Source organism: Trachurus japonicus, chromosome 16 (assembly GCF_045865225.1).
Source record: "Trachurus japonicus isolate A0001 chromosome 16, Traja_1.0".
In the NCBI taxonomy this organism is placed as follows: Eukaryota; Metazoa; Chordata; class Actinopteri; order Carangiformes; family Carangidae; genus Trachurus; species Trachurus japonicus.
Genome location: NC_140922.1, coordinates 7,173,006 through 7,188,080, shown reverse-complemented (window position 1 = coordinate 7,188,080; position 15,075 = coordinate 7,173,006). Strand labels below are relative to the sequence as shown.

Below are 15,075 nucleotides of genomic sequence, written 5' to 3'. Positions count from 1 at the left end.
ATCAAGTGACTTTTGTCCATTAAAAACTGTTTTAAACAAATAAAACACTCAATATGTGCAGATATGAGGCTGAAACCAAAAGATTATTTGAACATTTTTGCCTCCTATCAATTACAGTAGTTCTGATCAATTAACTGGTCTGATATTGATCTGTTTTTTTTTTTTTAATCCACAAATAAGATAATTAGTTCTGGCACCTACTGAAACAAATACATTTAGATTGTTTTAAGGCTTAAAAATGGTCAAAAATAACATGATAAGATGGACTTTGTTTCAATATGAATCAGTTTAATACGAATTCTAGTTACCTAATCTATAATAATCTGCTTTCCCCTGAACAAAAGGAAAAGAAGAATCTTCATTCCTATTGCTGCACCTAAAATAAGCAATAAATATCATAAAGATCTATAAATAGAAGACAATTATTATTTCAGTGGTAAATGTAAACATCAGTCTCCATGGGACGACAAGATAACACAGTATATACCGAGTCTTTTTTATACTATGTATGCACCAAAGTACTGCAATACCACAAGACTCCCACATTAATGCAACCCCTAATATAACTAAATGTTTGTTTTTTAAATAAAAATCACAATTTGTCATAATTACATCAATAGTTGGAAAGTGTTGGAAATTTGGCTGAATTGAAAATATGCAAATCCTTCCAAGCCCAAACTGAAGCCAGTCATTTTTCTTCTTCTCCGAGCGTAATAACACATGATGGATGTTCAGAATGGATCTTATTATATGTGATGGAAGAACAAGAGAAAATGGTGCCGTTATATCAGAATATAAAAACCGTTGAAGACCTTCAGGGGGCATGAGGCCACTATAGCGCTGCCATGGAAACGCAGTTATAAAAATGGTATCTGTCTTTTAATCACTGCTGCGCTGTAACTTTTTTTTCTTTTTTTCCCCCTCCCCCTGTCGAGGGCAGATTGTGGGGTTCATAATTAGGCGGGCAATCAGAAAAAGCAGCACAGTGGCCTGCTAATCAATTCCAGCCAGTGCAGAGTGGAATCAATAAGTGGATATATAAGAGCTGGCAATCCAATCTGCCTTATATTATGTAGAGTTGAATGCAGGTCGTCGTCTGCGCTGCGTCACACCCGGAACAACCACACTAACCAATTAGTCCAGTCCCAAAGAATATGTTCAATTAATCCCTAATGAAGTAAAGACACTAGTGGCACAGTAAATATGATGAATAATCCCTGCTAACTGTGACGTTCACTGGTTCCAGTTTCAGATTTTAGCCTGCACCTGTAGTGATCTACTGTAAACACTGTCAGTAGGTGTATGTCTACAATAAGGCATCGGTGTGTTGTGTTATTACAGTGAGCTTCCTTCAACCCAGAGCCTCTGTGACTGTCCACGTCCACACTGAATGAGACATGAGACAAGAGGCTTCAGTGAGCCAGACTGGGTCCTCAGCTTCTGAGTCAACACGTGAGCAAATACTTCAGTTGTGTAATGTTAGAAAAATGCTTGGTCAGAGACCTGGTCGTCTCTGAGCTGATGGAACTACAGGTGTTAAACAGCGCTACGGCGCCAGGCTGTTAATGCTCATCTCAAAACACACACACACACTGCTCAGACAGACAAGACAGCTCGCACCTTTCCTTTGGAAGGTGAATCGGCCGTTTGTGAATGGGCCGGTGGGAGGAACACCGGGCGATCACTGCTCCTTGCGCTCGCAGGTGGGCGCGTGCGGCTGGCCGGAGCCACGGCGAGGGTTCAACAGCAGCGGCGCGCTGAAAATGCCGATGATGCCCAGGTTGAGGACGAGACTGACGACCAGCGCCCCGATGGTCCCCAGGAAGGAGGGCGTCCAGCCGTGGGCCACCAGCCACGCCCTCCGGGACGTCATGTCCGCGATCACGCCCTCCATCTGGAAGTGGGTCCCCACCACGGCGCTGACGTGGAAGAGCTGGTGGCTGTGGCCTGAAAGGACGGATGGGACAGGGGTCAGTGTGGAGACAGAGTGTCCATCCATTTATCTATCTATCTATTCTCACACAAGCTGCTGTTTTAGCTAAGAGCAGAAATCAGGAAAAATACCACATGGTACATGATCACTGATCTTCTTGACCTTTTCAGTTTCAAGCAAAAATGTTTCAACATTTTTTGGTCCTCAGCTTCTCAAAAATGAGATTTTTCTGCTTTTCTCTGTTTTGTTTTATTGAAGAACTGAGATATTGATTGAAAAAACTTCTAATTGTGACATTTACGACTGACATGAAGAATCACAGTAGCAGGCTTCCATCCAGCTGAACTGAGTGGTGTCCAATACCCACTTTTCTTCTCAGCTTGAGCTGCAACAACTAGTCAGTTGTTTAATTAGTTGATCAATTGGAAAATAACTAGAAAACATTTCATAAACTCAGTGAAACAAAAACAGCCTAATGGGCCAATTTCCTATCATTTTATAAGGAGGTCATTAATCAAGAAATGTATCAGCAGCTTCATCAATAATGAAAACAATGATAGTTACAGGAAGAAGAATTTAGAATTTACTCAGTAAAGTGAAGAAGTTGAGTGAACTGATGCTTAGTTGACTGATTTTATATTGAAGAATAAATAGAAGATTTTGTACTGTGCAGAATTTAACACATTTAACACAGGACGAGATAATGAAACAGAAGCAGAGTACAGAACATAAATTAACACAACTTCACGAGAGATAAATCCATCAAATTTTAACATTGTCATAGAAACTATTATATTTTTGATTCAGTAACTGTTAATACAATTTTCTATTGATCTGACGTGGTTGTTTTGAAGGAAATCTTGAGGCACACACACTTTTACAGATTCTTCTGTAAAAGACCACAACCATTTGTGGCAGATGTGTACGGAAAACATTTCATCTGGAGACTGGTGACCTTAAGTGGAATTGAGACGGCTGCGTATTAAACAATAACGTCTTTGTTTGGTGCAAAACGTTCCTGAAAACGACATTCTATTGAGCCGGTTTTAACATCAGAAGAAAACTCTCTCTTTCTCCTCCTCTGCATTTGAAAGCGTGTGAACCTCGGCCAGACATTTGTAGACAAAGAGACTTGTGTGAAACCTTTCCCATAATAAACAAAACAATATAATAATAGTGTTAACACGCTATCGAATCAAAAGCAAGTTAACACACCACTTGTTTTGTTTTTTTGTGTGTCAATTGTCCAGTGGTCAGCAGGGAAAAGAGGCAAAGACAAAAGACGGCAAAAATAAAAGTTATGGCCCCATGTGGAGAGTAAAAGCTGCTGATAAAGTCCAGTTACGACAGAACATTGTGGTCCGAGTGTTTTTTCCTTCACCTGTGTGTGTGTGTGTGTGTGTGAGATTCACAAAGCTGCACTTGATCACACCTAGGAGTGGAAACGTGTTCATGTACGACTGCATTGCAGCTGCTGAGGATACAGCACCGCTCTCACACGTATTTCCACTCTCCAAGGTGATGCTTTCACTGTCTTTTTTAATAAACTCCTTTTTGCTGGCGTCAATATTTTAAAAGCATTAGTCAGCGTTCGCTGTTCGGAGCCAAACAAGCCGGTTACAACCTACGGCGACATCCGTGGAAGGACGTACCAACATAGTCGAATCGCCCTGGGGCCAGCCTCTCCGGGAGGTGGGCCGTAAACAGGAAGCAGGTGAGGAAGGCGAAGAGGAGGTGGTAGAAGTGACTGGACAAGGCGTCACTCGGGCTGCAGCTTCCTCCGCAGCAAAGGAGGATCTACACACACAGACAAAGAGAGTTTTAAATTAAGTATTTTCAGAAAACAGTGATCAGCACATTCGCCGCAGAGACACTCAGAGGAAACAGGAGCTAAAATGCTGTTACAGCATTTCTGACCTGGTTAAAGGACAAAAACCAAACATCGACTTGTGTATTACACAAACTCGCCATCACAGTGATTAGTGGGAATTAACTGATGGCAGCAATACTTTTGTGTTAGATTAGGAGAGGAATTCAGTTCCTGGGTTACTGAGCCAAAGTCTTGCAACAAGTATTAAAACCAGCTCTTTAATGTTGTTATGTAAAAGCACAAACACACAAACCAGTGAATCATGTGGCTTTAATTAAATAGAAAAGTTAACAGTGGAAATGAAGGTTTTAAAGGGATAGTTCAACATTTTTGCAAATTGGCCCATTGCCATAATCCCTATAGTCATAGCAGTAGGTTCGTTACCTTTAATTGTCTGTGCAAGCTATTTTTAGAACGGCAGAGCAGAGCCGCGAGCTGCTCAGAGCTACGTTATGGAGGCTAGTGGGATATCTTGGTTTCCCTTGTCCACGACAGTGTTTTGGAGTTGTTGGATTGTGTTATTTGATGAGTTTGATGAGGGAAACCAAGAAGCTCGCAGCTCTGCTCTGCCGTTCTAAAAATAGCTTGCACCGACAATTAAAGGTAACAAACCTAAGACTATAGTGATTATGGCAATGGGCCAATTTTCCAAAATGTTGAACTATCCCTTTAACATGTTGCTAACTGCAGACGTGCACTCACCCTGTAAAACAGAGGGACAGTGTCAAATATAAACGGCAGCACAAACGCTCCTGTCCTGATCGCTTTACTTCTCTGTGGGAACTGCAGCTCCAGGAACCTGTGGAGACAAACAAAGGCTCGTACAGAAAACTGAGGCTTCAGGTGATTTATTCATATCAGCAGCAGTTTAAACAAATGCTCGTCGGCCTCTACTTCTTACATTGTAAGTATGCAAGTTGGTATTATGTAACCGCCGAGCCTTTGACCCGTCAATGAATGGCTGCGGTGGGTCACCGTGGCTTTAAGAGCTGCTGAGACTTAGAAGAATTTAATTTGTCTGGGCAGCAGCGGAGGGTTTAACCGTCACATGACGCTGTAAACGCTGTTTTAGAGACTTTTCCAGCCGAGCAGCAACAGAAGAGGGAAGCACTAAAACCTTGGCATAACAACAAGTCACGTTACATAATTTATGTTCTGGAGCAGGTTTTCCTGCAAGGACCTCTGTGGAACTGGCTGCATTCGTCCCCTCCTGTCGATGTGATGTGTCCCCTATAGCATGATCCTGTGCTTCAAACAGCCTGTCGGATGTGGCCACTCCGAGTCTCATAGAGTGGCTTCTTAGCTCTCCGTCACCTCCCTGACTTCATCCATCACAGAAGCACTCAAACATTTAGAAACTGTTGATCAGGGCCACAAAAAAATAAATAAGTAAATGGCTGCCATCTACACAGAGTTTTTCGGGACATTGTGGCACAATTCTTGTCCTGAATTGTGGACCTTGTGTATAAAGGTGCATGCCTTTTAGAAAACTATGTCCAGCCCAGTCAATCAGGTCCTAGAAGCATCTCAAGGATGATTAAGATAAACAGGATGTACCTGAACATAATTTGCCTCAACGAAGAATGTGAACTTTCTGAAGCCACTGTATATTTACCTCAACTCTCTGAAAGCGACATTCCTGTAAATCCAAGACATAGCGTCTCACCTGGAGTAGCAGGACAGGCTGGTACAGAACAATGTGTTTCCAATGGCGATGGGGACAAAATGTTGGTGGAGGAAGCTGTTCACCCAGCAGTCTGGCATGACGTAGTAGCCGTAGCTAATGGCACAGCCTGAAAAAAAAAAACACAGAGCATGATCAAAATTTTAAGTGGCTTGAACTGAGAGGTTCATGTAATTCCATTGTGCCTCAATGTATACAAGCCTTCAGATTCCTGCCTCTACGGCACAGGCCTTTGTTGACTTCAGGTATGTTCAGTAGATTTGGGTGAAAGCGTGTTTGTATATACACAAATATATCTCTGCACATATCATATGTTTTCTCATAGTAGTGTTATTAATTTTTTATTTTGTGTTTTTTTTTTTTAAACACTCAAAAAAAAAACAATTCATTTACAATTAAAATAGTATTTGCAGTTATTTGAGTATTTAAAGGAGCTTGAGGCAAGATCAAGGAATAAAACTCACTAGCGATACAACGGCCGTAGCGGCCGTCAGGGTTACCGCAGCCGTCAGCCAAGCTGGTGCGGGAGCGCGCATCAACTCTCCACAGCAGTGCAGCTGCTGTGACAGTGACACTGTGGCTGAATTGGAAACGGCATAACGTTACTATACCAGTGTTTTCCATTAATCAGCCGCCACAGTTTGGTTTGGGTCCGCCGCAGCAGTCTCTCACAGAAAAAAAGAACAGCTTTCACTATCTCTCATCTCTGCCAGTCAGCCCCTCTACCTGCTGTCTCTCACGACGCACGCACGCACGCACGCACACACACTCATTGTACAGTGCTCAATTTACCGCGACACCGGGAGGTTGACCGCCCAGGCATCTGGTCAGCACACCGGCCGCCGCCGCCGCCTCTGTGAGCCGCTGGTGCCGCTGCTGCTCTAGTGACTCTGCACTCCTCCGAACACGTTGGAGAATTTCCTTACAGGCGTTGTTTGGATAAACTGACCGCGGATGAATCAATCGGTTCATTGTAAAACTATTTATTTATTTATTGAAGTAGCCTAAATATGGTGATCTTTGTACGTACAGAGCCCCAAGGCTGCGCTGCTCACACACACCTGAAGCTCCACTTTTCATTCAAATGAACTAATGCGACTGCCACAATTGTTAGATTTCATCAATGAGACCAGCATTTATCTGCTAAAAACAATTCAACCAGCCGGCAGAAAACCTCTAAAAACCTGTGGGGAAGTTACTCGGCTCGTTTTCTTCCCTGGGAGGAGGACAAAGTTTGCCCGGCCGATGAGCTCAGCTCTCCGGCTGCAGCCTCTGTGACGAGCCGCTTCTGCTGCTGCGTGTGTGTGGCTCTGCACTCCTCCGAAAAATGTCGGAGCAAATCTACTTAGTCAGACGTTATTTGGATAAACTGACAACAGATTGGGAATCTAAACTGTCACTTTCTCGCATGAAAAAATATTAAAATTTTAAAAAGTGACGTTATTTCTCTACTCGCTGCTCACATGACTATTCAGGCTGCAAGACATCCGCCGACCGCTGGTCACAAGCGGTAGAAAGCCGAAGCTGTCGAGGACGCGCATGCAGCGTCATTTGACGTCACATCCGCGGACAGCGCGGGAAATTCGGACCCAGAATTGCAGCGCATTATGCAGCACACAGCCTGTTCAAGGCAACAGAGAGATACGCGGGTGGGCTCATTCTTTTTGGTTTTTAACGCTTCATCGCCCATTAGCAGTAAAAAAACTTAAAACGCATGTGCATTTCTTGCCTCATGAACCTTTAATGCCACAGCTTGTGTCTTTTCTGATTTAACCACTGGGAGTCGCCAAAGTATGAAAATTCTGCACAATGTGGTTTTTAATTATATTACTCTTTAAAATAATTTCATACAAGCCTCATTTACGATTTTACAGTTTGTTTTAAATCACAACCAATGTTTTGTTGCGCTTCAAAGCTTCTCAGTGCTCTGGAACAATTGGAAGAAGCGCGGTGCAGATGTTATCTTCTTCCCTCTGCAGCATCTACATGTTTCAAAGACTCCATTCATCAAAGCTCAGCCTGCGACTGCAGAGTTTGTCAAAACCCTTTGTCCTGCAGTGAGAAAACAATCCTGGGGCTCTTATCCCTAAGACAAACTTTTAAACGTTTGAAACTGGATAAATCTTGGCACTGAGAGAGGTTTGTTTTAGATCAAGAGTCAGACTGTCAGAGGCCATGTGAAGAGACCCTCACATAATGTTTAGCTGCTGGTTTGCAGATGAGATCTTACAGCTCATGGTGTAGGGATCATAAACACCTTCATAATGACAAATACACTATATTCTGACATGCACACACATCTGTGCAGCTGTGTGAACATGTACAATCATTCATACAGTTGGATGGGAAAGTCAGGTGCTAACAGAATACATCAGTCCTGCATGTAGCCGTCTGACAAACCTGTTTCCTGCAGCATCTGCTGTCACTGTCTTTTTTCAAACGCTCACTTTTGCAACAAGCTCTGAATTGTGTGTAGCGGCTGGTGCACAACGGCAGGGAAATATTATTCATAGGAGAAGTGGATGTGAGGCCAAACAAACACTGTCTGGGGCACGGACAAGCCATGAAACAAATAATTTCTCAGGGAAGAGGCAGAGAGAGGAGAGGTATGATGACACGTGGTTTAAGATGATATGGACATCAGACATGGCCTGATCACACCCAGCTGAGCGGTGAGAAAAGGCAAACAGGCGCAACAATGCCCTTCAGTGTTCCACTATGTCATTCGCCAGGCAACAACATATTATAGGAAAGTAAAAAAAAAAAAAGAATCCAGATACTCTGCCAGCTTTCATCTCATTTCAACCTGCAGACCATAATTAACACTGTTTACATGTTTTCTGGTTTCAAACCCTTCCAGGTTGCTGTCAGAGGGAGAGCACCGAGATGCTTTTCTTTCTCATCACATTTTCCATTCTTCGAGTGGCTGACAACACAAACCCATTGTGTGACTTCAACATTATGAAATCCAACTTTTCATGAGAGCAGAGGAAAAAGTCTGACTGAAAAACAAATTGGAGAATTTGGATTCAGCCCTTGGAGCTGGTCATGTGCACAGTGTTACTCTGACTCTGTGGGCGACTTACTGAAAATGAGTCAAAGTGAAGTTTATGATGATACTTGAAATCTGATCACAAGACTTTGTCTAAGCAATGACAAGTAGCTTCGCCTTCATTTGATAAATGTTTCTCCTACATGTTTTCATTTTTCCTACTGTGGTACCAAACAGTTGCACACTCTCCCATTCATATTGGTGAAATCTTACATTTATGTTAATATTTCTTCACATTTTCTATTTTCTATTTTTGTTTGTAAAAAACAAAAATCTTCGCACATCTATTTCTTAGGCAGGTGCGTCGGAGAGTGACAATTAAGTCCAAATTAGAAAAAGAAGAGTTCCCGCACACATGGCCAACTTGCAGAATTTAGATTTTTTTTCAAGCAAATGTTTGTATTTTTGTTTGTAAAACTGTCTTGGAAACATTGCCTAATTTTATATTAGCTGTGTCACTTGCAGTACTTACTTTGCTTTATTTTTTGTTTTTCCTTCTTGCTATTTTATTGTAATGCATTAAAATATGGTAATATGTGAAAACCTACTTGGCAATTTGCCATGGTGAACATTGACTTTTCTAATCTAACTAGTTCATCTGGATGAACGTTTGAACGAAATATTAAGAAATTTGCCCCAAGTCTTTCTCAGCAGAATGTGATGTGCTGTACGTGTTATGACACAAAAACTGTCAGCAAAAAGATAAAAAATCACACATGATTGACACTTATTTTATGTCAATATGACGTTTGCTGTAATTCTCATACAGCAGGTGGTTGTGTGATATTGCAAACTCTGGAAATTCTGCACATAAAAATTGTAGAAAACACAAATTAGCTGCTTATTTATGATTTTAATTTTTTCCCCTATTGAAAATGAATTCAGATATGCACCAAGTAGTTTTAGGGTGCTAGAAGAGCTCAAGCTGCCAAAGTGTGTGGGGCCTTACCCAGGCTGTAGAGGCTGAGCGCTCCGTAGTCAAAGAAGTAGCAGATGTGGCGAGACTCTGGAGACATGGTGCTGAAGGTGTGTGCGCAGCTGGAGGTGAAGGGGTAGATGCAGATGAGCAGCATGTACACCAGCAGGGGCCAGGTGTAGCTGTCGGTCAGGAAGTTGAAGGTGGAGCAGAGGACGAAGAAACGCCACAGGAAATACCTGCAACACAGAAACAGCTTTTCTTTTGTCTCATTCCTTTGTAATAATCAATTCAGCCGGGAGCTGCTTCTCCTGCTGTCCCACGCTCTACATGGCTGCTGTGCTTGGCCTTTCTCAACATCCTGGACTTGTCCCGTGTGTATTTTGATTCATGCTAATCTAATTTTTTTGCGCCAACTTTTTCCCACCTATTTGAAAATCTTAAAATGATGTTTTACCCGCCAGTTGATGTTCCTCCAGCTCTATGAAGAGTTTAAAAGATTACAACTGAGATGGCAAACACAGATCCTCATACTTCTTCTGATCCTTCCAAACCCCTTCATGTTTTTACAACTGGAAAGAAAACACCTGTGCTCATTGTACTGCTTGTTTTTTCTGCTCTCAGTCATAACTAGGGATGTTATAATACTGATACCAGCATCAGAAAGGCCCCTGATGAAAGTGCCGGATCAAGCATGTTAATCTATGACGCAATCTGATACCACGTCTTTTATTAGTTTCACCCAGATTAAACTACAGTTTTCTTACAAATATTATTAGTTTTGAAGTTTTACACTATTACTGAAATACACAGATCAGAAATATTTTATTACTCTAAACTGTGACTGCACTACTAACAGTTTTACCAAAAATGAACTGTCATTTATTCCTGGATTTATGTAGTTATGGAGTTACTGTTGCACTGCTGTTTGATACTGTACTGTTTAAAACTTAAAATGTCTTTATCTTAATGCACTTTGGCTGCATTTTAACGGCTGTCCTTTGTCTGTCACAATGACCGTCAGACTAGATAATAAAGGAAGTTTCATGGTTATTCAACATTTTATCCAAGTTGTCGAAGGTCAGGCATCAGGAAGGAAGGAAAGAAAAGGTATCAAAAACCTCTAGTCAAAATATGCTCTTTGATAAAAACACCACGTTATAATGATGAGAAAAAAGACCATCAGCGGTGCTTTAATGTTTTCTATGTACTGTATCTGTGATTGTGCAAATTTTTAAATTAAAATGGCATATAAAAAAAACTAAAAAAAAACTGCTGTGTTACGCATAAAATACAGAGTGGTAAATAATGGGTAAAAACAACAATGTGACGTGCCCTGAAAATAAAATCTTAGTATGAAATTGTTTGTTAGTTTAAGAGACATTAAATATGAACAGGGAGAAATCAATACATTCAGTCGACCCTTTTTTTTTTGCACACACCATGTTGGCAAGAAGTGGGTCCATATGTTGATGGTCTCATTGTTCATCTGGAAGCTGCTGAGGACACAGTCCAGCGCTGAGCTCCGAGGGTGACGGTATCCAGAGATGATGCTGTCCTCCCTGAACACCTGAGGACCAACCACACCGTGTAGGTGAGTGATGACATTGTACAAAACTTTCTTGATCCCTGTTATAAATTCATCCTCAGATTCCCTCTCACCCCGAAAAAGCCACAGTGCACAGAGAAACATACACAGCCTGTAACTGGACACCTAGCCATAAAGGCCCCCACAGAGTCGGGTGTACTGTGTGCATACTGTGAGCCGCGCGCACTGTCCGTTTCATGGCGATATCTGTTATTTAAAATTTTTACCCTATTCACCTGTAGTGTCTCCCCTTAAAACAGGTCGATGAGAAGATTTCCCGCCGAGCAGTCTGTTGTGTGACACCGAGTAGGTTACGCGTACGCGGAGTCTGCGCGGTCGTAAAAAAGGACTTCTGTAACTTTGTGATGTCACAACAAATCTGTCTGTAAGATTTGGTTTCTTTGAGTGTTTTACTTGAAAAAACAGCCACATTTTCATTTTATCACTCAGGTGATAGCTCACTGACCTGTTGCTGGTCTCCAGAGAGAAGCCTCAGAGAGGAGATGTGAAACTACAACTACAATGTTTTTATTCATACATAAAATCACAAATCTTTCTTCTTATTAGGGCTGCAACTAACAATTATTTTCATTATCGATTAATCTGTCGATTATGTAAACCATTAATCGATTAGTTGTTTGGTCAAAAAAAATTTTGAAAAATGTTGAAAAATGTCAGTGTTTCCCAAACCACAAGATGACGTCCTCAAATGTCTTGTTTTGTCTACAAACCAAAGAGAGACTCAGTTTATTGTCATAAAGGAAAAGGAACAAAGAACCAAAAAAACCCCAGAAATATTCACATTTTAAGAAGCTGAAATCAGAGAATTTGGACTTTTTTTCTTTAAAAACTACTCAAACTAGTTGACGATTAATTTAATAATTATTATTATTATAATTAATTGTTACGGCTCTACTCCCACTAAGCTGGCCTGCTCTCCCTGCCTTCCCTCCCACCAGAAGCTGCCTCCATCAGCTCTTGTTAACATTTCCATGTTTCTCACATTCTGTTATAAACTATTTTCTTGTCTATACACAACATCTATTGCACATCACCCCGTCCTGGGTGAGGGATCCTTCCTCTGTTGCTCACCCTGAGGTTTCTCCAATTTTTCTTTAATGCAAAAATACTTACCTGCCAAGTGCCAACACATAAACTGCTGCATCTGCAGTAAAATCATACATCAACCTGTCTATTTTACCATTCTGGCTCTACTCCAAACTTGTTTTAATCTCTTCAATCATTTGTCACAGACAGCAGCACAAAGCGGTTTCTTTCTAAAGGGTGTTCAGCCCAAAAGAGGCAGAACTAGTGAAAGATCAAAGTTTAATGAAAAGCAAAAAAGAAAAAAGAAAATACCCTGAGGCAGAACTCTGAGAAACATCTTAATTTCAGTCTGCCTCACTACTGTAATTGACACACAATTGGAAAACAGGTTTCTGTGAGCCACAGTGTCTCAGCCTTTAAGTATATGTGCAAAGAAGGATGACGTCAAGATAAACAATGACAACAGAGTAAATATTTCCCCAAGCAGGAGAGATCTGATCAGCTGTACTACACAATTTCACTGACTCAAGTCATGCTTTAACACTTTCAAATCTGACAGGATGTTTTCTACATGATTAAGTGCATCAAGCTGAGATCTAAACATTGTTCAAATATCACAAGCCAAATTTCCACAGGCATGCTACAGCAACTAAATACTTTATGTGTTCCTACTACAAATATTGTTCTTTTACATTTGCTGTTTTAACAACTTGACAGTGCTGTTTGTACCTCACCCATTTGTTTAAAGCACAAAGACGAGTGCTGGAACGTTAACAGGATGGACGAGACAAAAACAAAAGACTAATCTGCAAAATAGAAACTCAAATATTTAAACTCTACCGATAGAAACTCAAGGAGACGTATCTTTTTAGACTTAACACTGTTAAAAGAGTTCAGTGGCAACGTGATGTAGGATGACTGCAACAATGAACACTTGTCACCTCAGATAACGTCACCACAGCGGAGGGGACGTCTGCCAACAGCAGTGTTTGAACTGTCGGGCTCTGCTGCCGGTTGACAGTCTGTCTGACCCCAGAACCCACAATGTGTTTACCACTGAGGTGTGAATGTTTAAAGGGATAGTTCAACATTTTGGCAAATTCGGCCATTGCCATAATCCCTATACTGAGGTCATAGGAGTACGTTAATTATTTTTTATTTGTCGGTGCATGTTGTTTTGAGAGAGAGGCGCAGAGACGCGGTACACGGTACTTTCGGTTTTCTGTAAATACACACTCCAACAACTCCAAAACGCTCTCGTGGAGAAGTTGTGACCTGCACATTCGCCACACTATGAAATAATCATGTATAATTATGTAACATTACGACACATGAAGCAAATGCTTGGAACTACTTGCGTTTTTGAAATCACTCCGCGCAGCAGTCGTGTCTGGACTTAGTTCCGGCTACGCATTTGCCTCGAAAACAACTTAAATCTCATAACTCAGATCAGCTCGTCATCTAAATTATAAATTAAAAAATAATTAAAAGTAAATCTTAAAATGCAAACTTTTAATCCACAGAACTCAAATACAGAAGCTGCCCCTTTACTATTTTGGGATGTGCTAAGGTATTGTGGAGAATTATGTAGAGCACTACACTAGAAAAAGCTGTTTACATGAGCAGATCCTACAGATATTCCAGCTATTTAAAACATGTGGCCATATGTCTCCTGAAGGTGACGACACAAATGTTAATGATTGTTACAGAGAAGTGACTCTACTGTACATGTTGAGGTGTAATCTGCACTAAGTCAGACCTCATGTCAGCTCAAGTCCTGACAGACAAACCTGCTAAGGAATTTCAAGTACTTTGAAACACCCAAAAGATACCAATTTATTTCATTTAATTTATACATTTGTAAGTCTTGTGGTGAGCAAGTCAGAGAATGGTTATACAGTATTAATCTAAACATTGGTATAATTACAGCTGCAGAGAAAAACATTACTAAAGAAAAAGAAAAAAGCTGTGTAATCATCATAAAACTACCCCTCCTCGTAAACATCACACCAAGAACTAATTTAATAACGGCCCTCTTACCGACTTAATAGGGACTCATTTGACAAATGTGTAAAGAACAGTAAGCCACACCTTTATTGAAATGAGAATCACGGCATCCTTACCTTGGGGACCTGGTGGATGTCAAAGAGCTGGGGAAGCTTGATGCTGAGCATGTCTGTGGGCAGTCTGATGGCGCCCCTCCCCCTCTGACAAACCTCCTTGAGCCTGGCACGCCCCCCACGACAGAGGACTAACCAGACGGGATAGTCAAACACCGGGATCCGGGCCCCCTGTCCTGGACTGTTGGGCTCCCATCGCAAGCAGCGCCCCCAACCCTGGCTCCACCCACCTCCAACACCGCCGCTGGCCCCGATCCCCCGCCACACGGGAAACACTGCAAAGGACACACAGCAAAACACACAACAAGATCAATTTAAGATCCCAGTGATCCAGTGATCCAGTTGCGTGTTGAATTAATCGTCCCTGGCAGGATGAAGTTATAATAGGTCAGCTGAAAGTTTATCACTCTAATTGAAGCCCATCTCATTGCTTTACAAATTCAATAAAGTCATCCTGTGTCTTATGAAAGTTATGAGGAGCAACATTATAAAAAACAACAACAAATTGACAAATGTCAATTAAAGTCTGCAATCAATCAATCAATCAATCAATCAATCAATCAATCAATCAATCATGCTGCACAAATTTACATTCAACATTGCCAGGGAGTATATGCATTTTTGCTGTTAATTGTGAAGCACAGAATGTTCTGCTCCTGAGAGCTGCTCCAAAACACACTCCCTCCCTGCTCTTACTAAATCTCAACATAATTTCCAAACATTTATGAAACAGAATGCAATGTGTTTGATTAACAGATCAACAGATGTTATGCCTCTACCAGATGAACTTTTTTTAAAACAGGGAAAGATAAGACTTCAGTCATCGATCATAAACCAGTGTCCTACATGTTTTGCTTTTTGCATG

At 41.3% G+C, this 15,075-nt stretch overlaps 1 protein-coding gene across 3 annotated transcripts in view; it reads right to left on the bottom strand.

The window, feature by feature from the left end:
- Nucleotides 1–920: 920 nt before the first annotated feature.
- Nucleotides 921–15,075, bottom strand: part of paqr6 (progestin and adipoQ receptor family member VI) — a 34,469-nt gene continuing 20,314 nt past the window's right edge. For all 3 annotated transcript variants that reach the window (XM_085803624.1, XM_085803626.1, XM_085803625.1), the window contains exons 2-8: nucleotides 14,214–14,485; nucleotides 10,898–11,025; nucleotides 9,489–9,694; nucleotides 5,470–5,596; nucleotides 4,506–4,602; nucleotides 3,586–3,730; nucleotides 921–1,947 (exon numbers count right to left, since the gene is read on the bottom strand). In XM_085803624.1, coding sequence (XP_085659750.1) covers nucleotides 1,682–1,947; nucleotides 3,586–3,730; nucleotides 4,506–4,602; nucleotides 5,470–5,596; nucleotides 9,489–9,694; nucleotides 10,898–11,025; nucleotides 14,214–14,485 — 1,241 coding nt within the window. In that variant the 3' untranslated portion in view covers nucleotides 921–1,681. The remainder of the gene's footprint in view (nucleotides 1,948–3,585; nucleotides 3,731–4,505; nucleotides 4,603–5,469; nucleotides 5,597–9,488; nucleotides 9,695–10,897; nucleotides 11,026–14,213; nucleotides 14,486–15,075) is intronic.